The 13,707-nt window shown below is 41.9% G+C and overlaps 1 protein-coding gene across 8 annotated transcripts in view; it reads right to left on the bottom strand.

The window, feature by feature from the left end:
• The window catches only part of LOC5518594 (protocadherin-like protein), a 99,473-nt gene that overhangs the window by 37,442 nt on the left and 48,324 nt on the right, over positions 1-13,707 (bottom strand). For 6 of the 8 annotated variants that reach the window (XM_048720771.1, XM_048720765.1, XM_048720767.1 and 3 more), the window contains 6 exons: positions 12,991-13,163; positions 12,154-12,466; positions 10,949-11,044; positions 5,278-5,492; positions 2,797-3,468; positions 1,765-2,136 (listed from right to left, as the gene is read on the bottom strand). In XM_048720771.1, coding sequence (XP_048576728.1) covers positions 1,765-2,136; positions 2,797-3,468; positions 5,278-5,492; positions 10,949-11,044; positions 12,154-12,466; positions 12,991-13,163 — 1,841 coding nt within the window. Of the gene's footprint in view, positions 1-1,764; positions 2,137-2,796; positions 3,469-4,692; positions 4,759-5,277; positions 5,493-10,948; positions 11,045-12,153; positions 12,467-12,990; positions 13,164-13,707 lie in introns of those variants that run through there. The other 2 variants (XM_048720769.1, XM_048720772.1) reach the window with 2 other exon arrangements.

Raw genomic sequence — 13,707 nt, 5'->3', positions numbered from 1 at the left:
GATGGTGACGGTGATGGCAATGGGTGATGGTGATGGTGATGGTGATGGTGATGGTGATGGTGATGGTGATGGTGATGGTGATGGTGATGGTGATGGTGATGGTGATGGTGATGGTGATGGTGATGGTGATGGTGATGGTGATTGTGATGGTGGTGATGGTGATGGTGATGGTGATGGTGATGGTGATGGTGATGGTGATTGTGATGGTGGTGATGGTGATGGTGATGGTGATGGTGATGGTGACGGTGATGGTGATGGTGATGGTGATGGTGATGGTGATGGTGATGGTGATGGTGATGGTGATGGTGATGGTGATGGTGATTGTGATGGTGGTGATGGTGATGGTGATGGTGATGGTGACGGTGATGGTGATGGTGATGGTGATGGTGATGGCAATGGGTGATGGTGATGGTGATGGTGATGGTGATGGTGATGGTGATGGTGATGGTGATGGTGATGGTGATGGTGATGGTGATGGTGATGGTGATGGTGATGGTGATGGTGATGGTGATGGTGATTGTGATGGTGGTGATGGTGATGGTGATGGTGATGGTGATGGTGATGGTGATGGTGATGGTGATGGTGATGGTGATTGTGATGGTGGTGATGGTGATGGTGATGGTGATGGTGATGGTGATGGTGATGGTGATGGTGATTGTGATGGTGGTGATGGTGATGGTGATGGTGATGGTGATGGTGACGGTGACGGTGATGGTGATGGTGATGGTGATGGTGATGGTGATGGTGATGGTGATGGTGATGGTGATGGTGATGGTGATGGTGATGGTGATGGTGATGGTGATGGTGATGGTGATGGTGATGGTGATGGTGATGGTGATGGTGATGGTGATGGTGATGGTGATGGTGATGGTGATGGTGATGGTGATGGTGATGGTGATGGTGATGGTGATGGTGATGGTGATGGTGATGGTGATGGTGATGGTGATGGTGATGGTGATGGTGATGGTGATGGTGATGGTGATGGTGATGGTGGTGATGGTGATAGTGATTGTGATGGTGGATGGTAATGTGTGACGGTGACGGTGATGGTGATGGTGATGGTGATGGTGATGGTGATGGTGATGGTGATGGTGATGGTGATGGTGATGGTGATGGTGATGGTGATGGTGATGGTGATGGTGATGGTGATGGTGATGGTGACGGTGACGGTGATGGTGATGGTGATGGTGATGGTGATGGTGATGGTGATGGTGATGGTGATGGTGATGGTGATGGTGATGGTGATGGTGATGGTGATGGTGATGGTGATGGTGATGGTGATGGTGATGGTGATGGTGATGGTGATGGTGATGGTGATGGTGATGGTGATGGTGATGGTGATGGTGATGGTGATGGTGATGGTGATGGTGATGGTGATGGTGATGGTGATGGTGATGGTGATGGTGATGGTGATGGTGATGGTGATGGTGATGGTGATGGTGATGGTGATGGTGGTGATGGTGATAGTGATTGTGATGGTGGATGGTAATGTGTGACGGTGACGGTGATGGTGATGGTGATGGTGATGGTGATGGTGATGGTGATGGTGATGGTGATGGTGATGGTGATGGTGATGGTGATGGTGATGGTGATGGTGATGGTGATGGTGATGGTGATGGTGATGGTGATGGTGTTGGTGATGGTGATGGTGATGGTGATGGTGATGGTGATGGTGATGGTGATGGTGATGGTGATGGTGATGGTGATAGTGATGGTGGTTGTTATGGTGATGGTGGTTGTTATGGTGATGACGGCTATCCTCACCTTGGTAAATACAGGCGGTGGACTTGCATCTGTCACGTGCACATTAACATTTGCAGTGACCTTATGAAAGGGCGGGGTCGAGTCTGTGGCCGTGACAACAAAAGCATAGAAATCCCTCTCAGAATGCCTCAGCTCTGCAGTGGTCTTGATCACGCCCGTCTGGGGGGTGATGGTGAATGGAAATGAGTCCGCGTTCTCGAGTCCGTACTTCACGAGGGCGTGGCTACCTGAGTCCTGGTCATACGCGGTTACCTTGGTAACCGTAGTACCTGCCGGCCGAAACTGGTGGATGGATGTCACGAGCGGCTCGCGTGGGATGGCGAAACGTGGCGCGTTATCATTGATGTCCGTCACCGTGATCAGCACTGTGGCCTGTGATGGAAATACAAGTGATTAGCGAGCTAAAGCACAAACGCTTGAGGGACGGACGGCAACCGGAAGTTGAAGAAGCTTTTTTAATTGTTTTAAGGCAATCACACCGCTAGATGTCTTACGCAAGCAGGTACGACTATACTTTAATTGGGCTGATGTTAAACTTTATAAAGAAAAAAACCTGCGAACTTCAGATTGCTGTCCGTCGCCTAGGAACATGTTTGCTCCCTAATGGGCTCTAAAAAAACCTGATAGCCAGCAAAGATCCTAGTAGTCCAGACCTGAGACTCTCTTTGCGCTCGACATTCTGGCTCGCGTGAAGCACGGGCACGCGAGCCAGAATGTCGAGCGCAAAGAGAGTCCCAGGTCTGGACTAAGATCCTAGAAGCTGGTAGAAAATTAGAATATATGACAATAAGATATGTGTTATAAACCATCAATATCCCCCGGACACATTTTAAGTACTGGTCATGTCAGATGAATATGATGGCCTACTCGGCCAGCCTACTTGAAACATGACAAACATGAAGTTGGTACAAGTCGTTTGAAGTAATAAACCTTTAATATTACACTTTAGATAACAGTTTAACAGCCAGTCTTACAGTTCAAGGGAAACTGTCAGTATGTACCCCTGTCAGCTTTGCATGCGCTCAGCCCTACCTCTGCCGGCAGCTCCGGCATATTCGGCCGCCATGTCTTTTGCACCGCGCGGATGCGCAAACGATAGCTTGCCACTTTCTCATAGTCTAGAGGCTTCTTGAGGCTTAGCTCGCCCGTGAGACGGTCCACATTGAACTGACTCTGGGGGTCACCACCCACCAGGTAATACCTTAACTCTCCGCCAGCACCTCCGCCATTCGCTAGCGCCTCTACCCGCACGATCCCGCGCTTAAGAGCAAAATTCTCCGGGATTCGCTTCTCATAGGTCGACTTTCGAAACACGGGCGGCGAATCTGAAAAGCTGTGAACCGACACATATACTGTTGCCACAGAAGATCGACTTGGTTTGCCTTGGTCAAAAGCCGTTACAGTGAAGGAGTACTTCTTGTTCCTGGAAGCTTGGTACTGAAGGGTAATGGTCCCTGTGGTTTCATCGACCGCAAAAATATCATTAGAGGACTGGTACTTGACGTCAGCGTTTGAGCCACTGTCTAAGTCTTCAGCGGTAACCCGTAGAAGCTCAGTGCCGATTGGTGAACCTTCTGGAAGGGCGACCCAGTAGGAAGTCTGCTGGAAGATCGGATCGTTGTTGTTGCCGTCTAGGACACGTACGATGACATTAGCAGTCGTTGATAGTTGTTGGACAGCATCGGCTTGATCAGACGCGCGTACCTACAAAAGACACAACAAAATTAGGCGACTTAAATGGCGACACTAAAGACCAGCATTGCTGGCGAATTCTTGATCGACTGACCACAAGTCATTTCCTTTTTCCTATAGGCACTCAAGCGAAAATTCGCCAGCAAAGCTGGTAGGTGCTGGCGCAGTTTGCACGGGGCTCAAGAAACCACATGATTTTATGGATGGCAAACTTACCTAGTCTGGCTTTTGGCGGCAAAATAACAACAACAAAAAGCATTTTTTAGCGCTTACGAATCAGCCAGAAAGTTTCTAAGTCAGGCCTTTTTTTATGGAAGATTGCATTTTTCGTCACTCTCTGGCAGCCATTTCTGTGTCTATTTTGCCTGTAAGTTTGCCTCTCATAGTCACGTGATTAATTAATGCAAGTCGTCTAATTAGCAATTTTTATTGCTTTCATCAATGCTTAAATAGGCAATGTTGTCTACAAATTATATACGCTTCATCTTCTGCATTGAGGGACGTAGAGCCGTAAGGGCCGCTAGATCTTGGTACCACCTTCTGTGACACCGAAAACTATGTCCACTCACCGATGTAAATTGGATGGAGTAATACCAGTCGCTTTTAAACATGTCTCGCGTTGTTAAATCATACTATGCAAATATAATTTAAATTTTTACAAACTTATTGTAATAAGTACGAATTTTTGGTACAGTTTATTACCTTTATTGGTTTTATTACCGATTTGGTTCAGCACTTTTATTCTCACAAATTAAATGCCCATAATTAAATGCTCATAATAAAAAAAAAAACATTTTAACACAGGCAACCCATCTTGAATGTGTATTGGCTTCGCCTTGAGTACTCGAGGTGATTGTATAGGATAAGTGGGCAGCCGTGCCTTACGGTGTGAAAGCTAAACACAGGGATCCCATCAAAACACACAGGGAACCCGATATAACACAGACAACCCACCTTGAATGTGTATTGGCTCCGCCTTGAGTATTTGAGGTGATTGTATAGGATTAGTGGGCAGCCGTGCCTTACGGTGTGAAAGCTAAACACAGGGATCCCATCAAAACAGACAGGGAATCCGATATAACACAGACAACCCACCTTGAATGTGTATTGGCTTCGCCTTGAGTATTCGATGTGATTGTATAGGATTAGTGCGCAGCCCTGCCTTACGGTGTGAAAGCTGATCACAGGGGTCCCATCAAAACACACAGGGAACCCAATATAACACAGGCAACCCACCTTGAATGTGTACTGGCTTTGCCTTGAGTACTCGAGGTGATTGTAAAACATCAGTGCGCAGCCCTGCCTTACGGTGTGAAAGCTGATCACAGGGGTCCCATCAAAACACACAGGGAACCCAATATAACACAGGCAACCCACCTTGAATGTGTACTGGCTTCGCCTTGAGTACTCGAGGCGATTGTATAAGGTTAGTGCGCAGCCCTGCCTTACGGTGCGAAAACTGAGCACAGGGATCCCATCAAAACACACAGGGAACCCAATATAACACAGGCAACCCACCTTGAATGTGTACTGGCTTCGCCTTGAGTACTCGAGGTGATTGTATAGGATTAGTGCGCACCCCTGCCTTACGGTGTGAAAGCTAAACACAGGGATCCCAACAAAACAGACAGGGATGCCATCAAAACACACAGGGAACACAATATAACACAGGTAACCCACCTTGAATGTGTATTGGCTTCGCCTTGAGTACCCGAGGTGATTGTATAGGATTAGTGCGCAGCCCTGCCTTACGATGTGAAAACTGAGCACAGGGATCCCATCAAAACACACAGGGAACCCAATATAACACAGGCAACCCACCTTGAATGTGTACTGGCTTCGCCTTGAGTACTCGAGGTGATTGTATAGGATTAGTGCGCAGCCCTGCCTCACGGTGTGAAAGCTGAACATGTCCATCACGTCTGCATCCACGTCGTCTATCGTGCAGACGAACTGGCCGCTCTTACCCGCATCCTCGTCTGTCGAGTTTATAATCGTCAGGGTTCGGCCCGGCTCGGCATCCTCCTCTACACTGACTGCGGGAATATTGTACAAGTGAGTTATCTTCCATTAAGAAGTGGTGGAAGTCTTGCTTATAGTTAAAACAGAAGGCCCCAAAAATACACTAACTTTAAATTATTCCCATGGTGCTCTCTCACCATTGAAATTTTATGCTGTGATTGTAAAAGTGATGTTAATCTTCCTGGAACAGGCCAATGAACATCAATTTTACATATACGCATACACTGCGAGTCAGTCACGTGACCTACTGTTTGTCAGCCAATCACTATGATTCATAGACAGCGACCGTTATGGTTAGGGTAGAGGAGATGTTTGTTTGGTAGCAAACCATTTTTTTAGCACAAAGACGAGGATCACTTATGATGAATTTAATTGGATTAAAGTTCTAATTGCCACTATTTAACTTTCAAGTTCATGTAGCACATAGTTTTTCTTCTTTTGTACGGTGTTCCTCGCGATTTCTTTGAAAAATTCTACAATTTCACTAAAAAACAACAACAAGTGATTCCTTTCAATGCGTAACAAAAATGAATGATTTGCTGCATTGAAAAAGTATTAGGAATTGCAATTAAGTCAATAATTGAAATTTAAACAGTATAAGATATTGCTGTTGCTGGTAAAGAACATTGTTTACTACAAACCTTACCTTGCTTTATCTGAAATGTTAACAACCTATAATCATCCAAAGTTGGAATAAAGAGGATTTGTGTATTTTACAAAATTATGTTTTTCCTTTCAGTGTTTACTGCATGTTTGAGATTCGTTCAACTCTTGCCAACGATTTCCAAGTCTAGAAGCGCTTGCTTCCGTCAGTGATATTTTACTTGAATTTATTCACTTGAAGCAAATAAATATTAGTTTTGGTCAAAAAAATAAGTTAATAAGGTTTGTATAGAATTAGCCAGTTCGCAGAATTCTCAAAATCGCAGTAGTACTTGAAAATCACATGAGTATTGTACTATCGCAATTCATAATACTTTATAAATAGATGTCCCGGGACTGATTTATTAGATGGATTTGCAGTTTCGAATTTTACTGTGTATACTGGACACTGAGGACTCTCAATCGGGTTAACCGTTAACCGTGAAAAACAACAAGTGTTAAGCGTAAATTTGAGAACAAAATAGCCGTAACCGTAAAAACTACTATTTTTCCAAAAGTTAAACGTAAAAACGCCTTTTTTTACCGCTAACCGTAAATCAGGTACCCCGATTGAGAGAAGACGCATAAAACGGAAACCTCGGTTTTCAGGTTAACCGCTTGCAAATATCATTAAGATTATGAAGAATTCATGAGTTTTGAACTGCTTTGTTTCAAGATCCAGGGTATTCATGCTACTATTCTATTCAATAAAGTTATTCTGCATTTTTTGCTCTCTCATTCCGTTAGACACAGTGTAATTCGTACGCGATAATTTGGTATAAACCAGTTTATTATCATTAGCTCATGTGTCCAATGATAAGAATACCGTTTGTGAGAGAGTTTCTATCGATTTCAATAAACGCTCATGTTCGTTTAAAAAATCGTAAAAAGAAAGAATGTAGCACCATCGTAAAATCACAAGCATAGCTTATTCGTGTTCACATCAATAAGTATGTTTCCGTTTACTTGATTCGGCTATTGTAAAGATGTTTGAAACTTGTTATTGAACATTTGGTCCAGATCTAAAATGTTGTATTTTTCTAAAGTATTTTCCCCATCGTTCTAATCCACGCAGTTATTCAAAATGTTACACACGTCCGCCCACTAAAGCTGACCACACAAAAAAGCCTGATTCGCTCATCGCTTTAGACGTGATTGGTAGAAACACATCGAATGATTTAAGACTACATTGTGAGTTCCTTTCTTATAAAACTTCTTAAAGAACATGAGCACCGCTTATTGAAATCATGTACGATAAAAAAATAATATTCAATTTATATAAATGTGTAAAATATTCAAAGCAGCTGCAGTACGATTGGCTACAAAAACTGTGCGTCATGAGCTTTTCTAACCAATCAGAGTGCAGATTTGCGTCTGGTGAACAGGGTTGCCATGGTGGCACTTGTTGGCTTTACACAGCTCTGTAAATGTTACAAATACTACAAAATCTACTATCACATACTATTTTCCCTTTATCTACCCCACAATCCAAAGCGAGCTACCAGCGCCTCTCTCTCGTCTCATTCCCCACTCCCTAGTACCCTTTCGCCTTCGCATTCAAAGCGGACTTACGTTTCACCAGGGAAAAAATCCGAAATACAAAACACTTAGCTTATATACGCGTTTGAAAATATTGGTTTGAGGAAAAAAGAAAGAGAAATAAAGTGACTTTCACCTGATCGCCTTGTCACTTCCTCTCGGCTCATTCCTTTTTTTACGGCTCTAGCGAGAAAATCAACTCTAAGCCCATACGCAACGGCAAAAAAATGCTTTAAATTACTAGCTAAAAAAATTACCGCTTGTATAGTTATGTAATTAGATTTAATGAACCTCTCGCGTTTTAGCCTGCAACAGCCGCAGTAGCCATGCTATTATAAAAACAATCGGAATAATAAAAGACCATATCGTAAAATCCCGCTAAATACAGCCTAAAACCATTATAGAGGGAATAAAATATGGAAAAGATGTTGAATGGGAAATAAGCGGGAATAAATTAGCAGAATGTTCGAGTTATCGAGGGCTGGAGTTGCTGGGATTTATCTGTTAATAAACAAAATAGAAAAGCAAAGTCCGCAAAGCAAAATCATAACAACGCATATGAAAAATATCTAAAATGAGGTATTGAATTCAACTTATGTTTAGATTGCAACCATCATTCTGATCATATTAAATGGAAATCAAATTAAATTTTTACAGTATTAACAGGAGTGAAACCTGTAAAGAACATTAAGTATTCTAATTACAAAAAACTGTTAGTTAGAAAAAAGTTTTATTTTAGTTTTATTACGTATTACGTTCCGCAGGACAAGTCCAGACAAAAATCAAAACAGTAGTTAGAAACAGTAGGTTATCTTTTGTCATATTGTATAAAAAAATGTTTGCTTTGAATGATACCAGAGCAAAAATAGCCCTGAAAGTTTAGTGTTTTGCGATTTACAGCACCGGTCTTATAGAAACGAAAGCCGGGAAAAAACGAAAATAGGCTTTGATTCTTTTTGAGCAGAATATTTGTTATCAGAAAATAGTTTAGCTCCATACACAACATACGAACAAAAGAACAAAAGAACACAAACCCAACATGCCAAGCGAACCAACAAAACACAGGTAACCCATCATGCACAATGCACATGCCAAGTCTTGCAGCGAGTCAAAGTCACGATCAAAAGGATGGATTTCTGATGGTTACATGCTCCTTTGACGAGCTGTAAAATCAAGGTCGACCCAGTAAGCAAGTGGCACATACCTTTGCAAAGCCGTCCAATGAGTTGGGTCGAATGCCAAGATTGTTATCCTGGATTCACATTTACAGAAGTTTACCCTTCACCAGTATTTATATAAGAAGAATAAAAGTGCTTTTAAGTGCTCTTAAAAGATATTTTTTTAATCGACTTAAAAGAGGGAGTTCTTGAGGCCTATCATGACTTATCATTTTTACACAAAATGGATAAATGACATGATTAGATTGAACGAGAATTGCATAAGGAGGAGCATTAATTTGAAATCATACATTAGTCAGCTATTTCAAAGCGGTTATGTCAACGGCTTCCCTATACTAATCCCAGGCATTCTAACCCGGATTTCTAATCGGGTTTCCTGTGGTTACTAACAGTCGTGACGTCACAGGAAACCCTCGTCCCAGTCCCAAATCTGCGGATTCAAATGGAGAACCAAAACAGAGTCGCAAAATATGCCAACGTTTCGGATATTTTATTCAGTCCTTCTTCAGGGCAACTTAAAATCAAAGAAGGATTGAATAAAATTCCGAAACATTGCCATATTTAACGACTCTGTTTTTGTACTCTCTTTAATCCTAATATACACAAAAGACCAAGGTATCCAATAGGAGCATAACTGTTTACTTAAAGATTTTTTAATCAAATAGTGCCCAATCTGCCTCACGGTTCATCTTCCAGCACAGGAAACCAGCCTTGCACTAGGCTGGGTCTGATCCTTTTCCGCCTTTCCTCGCATGAACACTATCAGTGTACAGAGTGTTGCATTGGCAACTCACTAGAACAAGATCAATTTTTTTTGTTCACAGAGAATTTGCATGACATTTTGGCACAACAAAAAAGAGAAAATATTATGTGCTATTTCGCACTACTCGCCACATGCAGTCGCGTTTTTAAGTTATAAAAAAGTATTATCTCATTTGGTAATATTATTTTTAGGTCTTCAGCAAGAATGATACAAACTTTACGACTGGAGAGAAAAACGTTTGAATGTTATGCTGGCTATGAAAGCACGCGATTGGCCAATATGGATACCGTCTAAATAACTTTTAACGGTTTTGTTTAGCTTGAAATATCTGCTTCCAAAATGTACAGATTTTACACTCAAATCAAGGTCTCTCCCAATCCGTTACAACAAAGGGGTAGAGCAAAAACTTGACATAACCGCTTTGAGTCAAGAGAAAGTGGGACGAGTCAGCCTATCCCTTTGAAAAGAAGGAAAACAATTAGATGATACGTCTTGCAAAATCTAAAAGATTTTACCACGAGCAAGTGTTCACAAACTTTTAGAACATGCATTCCCTCCACCAAGAATACAACCAGGTTTAGCATGTGGATGGTTGTATTACCATTTTAAAAGTGACACACATGACAGCAAATGCTACATGAGCCCCTGCTAAGAGAGATTATCAGAAATATGTCACATGGAATGGGAGAGGTGTGACAGAGAGACTTCAGTACCATAAATACGCCACATGTTACTATCAAATATTTGCACATGGTAGGAGGAATGGCGGAACTATCAGAAACATTCCACAAGGAATGGAAAAGGTGTCAGAGAAACTATCAGAAATATGTCACATGGAAGAAGAGAGAAGTGACTCAACCAGAAATTTTCCACATGGAATGGGAGATGTAAAAGAGAGACAGTAATATTCCACAGGGATAAGTCAAAGATTGAAACTCTCTCTCTCTCTCTCTCCCTCTCTCTCTTTCTCTCTCTCTCTCTCTCTCTCTCTCTCTCTCTCTCTCTCTCTCTCTCTCTCTCTCTCTCTCTCTCTCTCTCTCTCTCTCTCTCTCTCTCTCTCTCTCTCCTCTCTCTCTCTCTCTCTCTCAAACCCTTTCATTCATCGTCAGTTTTAATATATTTTTGGACCACTTGGTCCCTTTTCTATGCAAATTCAAACGCTGGCACAAGTGAGAAAAAAATTGGAGCAAGGAAAGAAGTTGTTGAATTAGGCAGTGTTATGATGTTGTGATGTGAAAGGGTGGGATAGTGGGCAGTTAAGGAGAAGAACCATCCAGGGGCTCAAAAAGCATTCACTTCACATACACAACACAAAGTGTACAAAGTGTTAGAGAAAAAAGAGAATTACCCGGGTTATCTCCACCAAATTTGTGGCGAGCGTCCTCATCAGTTATTTCGAGAACCGCAATAATTGTCCTGATTTTGGAACTGTCAGGCACGTTCACTAAATTGACACAATATTAACATGTCAGTAATAATATCAACAACAGTTTAACACAATTAAAGGAATTAACGTTAAGCCAAATCGGTAGAAGGATTATTAACAGTCAGAAGGTACATTAACCTTATATGCCACAACATAAACAATTCAATACAAAGTGTAGAAAGTCATTTACAAACAAACAACAACATGTTCAATGGAGCACTTTAGAGGTAATGCCTATAAAATGTGATAGGGTTACGGTTTTGCCCGTATGTGGAAGACCTTCTTTCTTATCAACACTTTTTCTTAAATACCTGTTGTTACACTTCTTTAGTTGCCTCGCTGTTTTCTTTTCAAACAAAGGATACTTGTGATGCAGCCTTTTACCTTTAAAGTCATGAGTCAATCCCCGGCATAAAGTCAACCTTCCATAATTTGTGTTATAGGCTAGAATTAGGTAGGTTTTCTAAGTTTACAGTCTACAACCATGCAACTAGGCCTCCGTTCGCCTTTATATTACAATAATTGAATAACCATGGACCTTAGATTCAAATAAAATATATAAAACATACAAATGTAAGGATCTTACAGAATTTAAGAAAAACCCACTTTTATAAATACATGAATAAAGCTTATCAGGCAGCTGTTCGTCAAAAACGTAATAATTACGAACTATTTACGAATTATTCTTATGCTGAAGGAATTTATCTAAGATATATAGGTGAAGACCTTAAAATATAGCAGATAAGTATGATATAAAGACATATAAGGTACATGAAACCTTGTGAACCTGTGATATTTTCATGACATAAAAAAGGTTGTCTTTTCACACTTCCCTTCCCGCCATCTTGAAGAGTTATCCAAACTCCCGTTTGAAAACGAAGCGACACATTTATAAAAAAAACATCTGAGCCATAATTTTGCACCTAGTTGTCATTACGTAGCTATATTAGACTCGCTTCCAAACAAGGACTTGGTAAACGCGGGGAACTGTGAAAAGGACGACGCCATTTTTTTGTAGTGTTTTGTAGTTCATGATAATATTTTCCCTTTTACTTCCTTGCGTTACTTTCTTTAGCAACAAAATAAAAAGAATTGAGTTCCCAGCATACCTGGGTATCTTAGCATACCTTCATACGTATCTTGTAGAAAGACAGGTGGATCATTCGCGTCTTGCACCATGATCCACACATGCGCAGTACTGTTCAAGCTCGGGGTACCGTGATCGTTTGCTCGTATCGTCAACTCGTGCACCGAGGTCTTCTCGAAGTCTAATGATCTCCTTACCGACAGAATCCCGAGTGTCGGGTGGATGGCAAACAAGCCGTCGTCGTTTCCGGACTCAATTGTGTAGGTGATATCCGAGTTTAGGCCAATGTCTTTGTCCGAGGTAATAAGACATAGAAGGTTGGGGATGTTGCCCTGGTTTTCTCTGATGTAAACCTGTTGACAAATAAGGTAGAACGCAGAGGTAGATAGTTTAAATACACTTATGAAAAACAAACCGAACAGACAAGTTAACAAGCGTAATTGGGAGGGCGAACGGACGGGAGGTTGGACAGACTAATGTACCGACAGAGAGACAGGTAGCAAATCAATCAATGGCAGTCGTTTTTCTAGATGGTCTAAAAGAGTCTGGGGCAAGTGCGCGGGAAACCTGTCATGCTCTGAAAAAGTTAGGGACTGGGTCTGTTTCAAAATGGCGGCCTACAAAATCGTGGTAAACACGAATTCTTGCACGTTTACGCGGAACATTCTCTACGTACACATTCCTAAGGCGACAAAAAAGCGAAAAAATGATTGTAGCGGACTCCCAAAGATGGTATGCAATATCCATATAAGGAATTGACCGCGCGAGATTGAAAAACGACAGTTTTATTTAGTTTTCAAAGCAAGCTTGATTGATCAGCTGATAAAAAGAAAGACAGAAAAAGAATCAGGATGAGCATCTAAAAAAGAGAACATACCGTATGGTTTGTGTTGGCAAACACTGGACGGTTGTCATTCATATCTGTCACCATGACAACCACTTGGGCGGGCGAACTCATGGACTGGGGAGCGCCATTTACACGAGCCCGCACTTCTAGGGCATAGCGGTCTACACGCTCACGGTCCAGACGTGACGTTGTCGATATCACGCCTGACGTCATCAAAGAAAGTGATGATGAGTTCAATACTTAGAGACTACTTGGAGAATTAAATACAGTTGAACCTCGATTTAACGAACCTTCATATAAGGAATTCCTCGGTATAACCAACAACTTCCTTTCTTTGGCCAGGCCAGAATTAGAGTAAAACGTGTGGAACAAAACCTCGATATAATGAACATTTTTTCCCAGTCTCTTGGCACTTCGTTAAATCGAGGTTCTACCGTACTTGGAAGGAGGGGGAGGGGTTGTGGTCGTCCTGGGTCAAGATCCCTAGATACGGAAAAGGACGGAACTTTTTCTTCAAGCTTGTGTGCACAATAAATAAACACATGTTTTGCATAATTCGAATTAGGAAAACCATTGAATAGCGGGTAAAATCTCATGGTAAAATTTCATGGTAAATAGCTCGTGGTAGCAGTAGACACGCACATGCCCAGGATTTGCTGAGGGGGGAGGGGGGGATGCACAATCATAGGTATCAATACATAGAAAAAGGATAGTATTTGACGACTTTTTTATAAGAAATCGCCCATT

Source organism: Nematostella vectensis, chromosome 13, assembly GCF_932526225.1.
Source record: "Nematostella vectensis chromosome 13, jaNemVect1.1, whole genome shotgun sequence".
NCBI classification, from domain to species: Eukaryota; Metazoa; Cnidaria; class Anthozoa; order Actiniaria; family Edwardsiidae; genus Nematostella; species Nematostella vectensis.
This window is presented reverse-complemented; position numbering and strand designations above follow the sequence as displayed.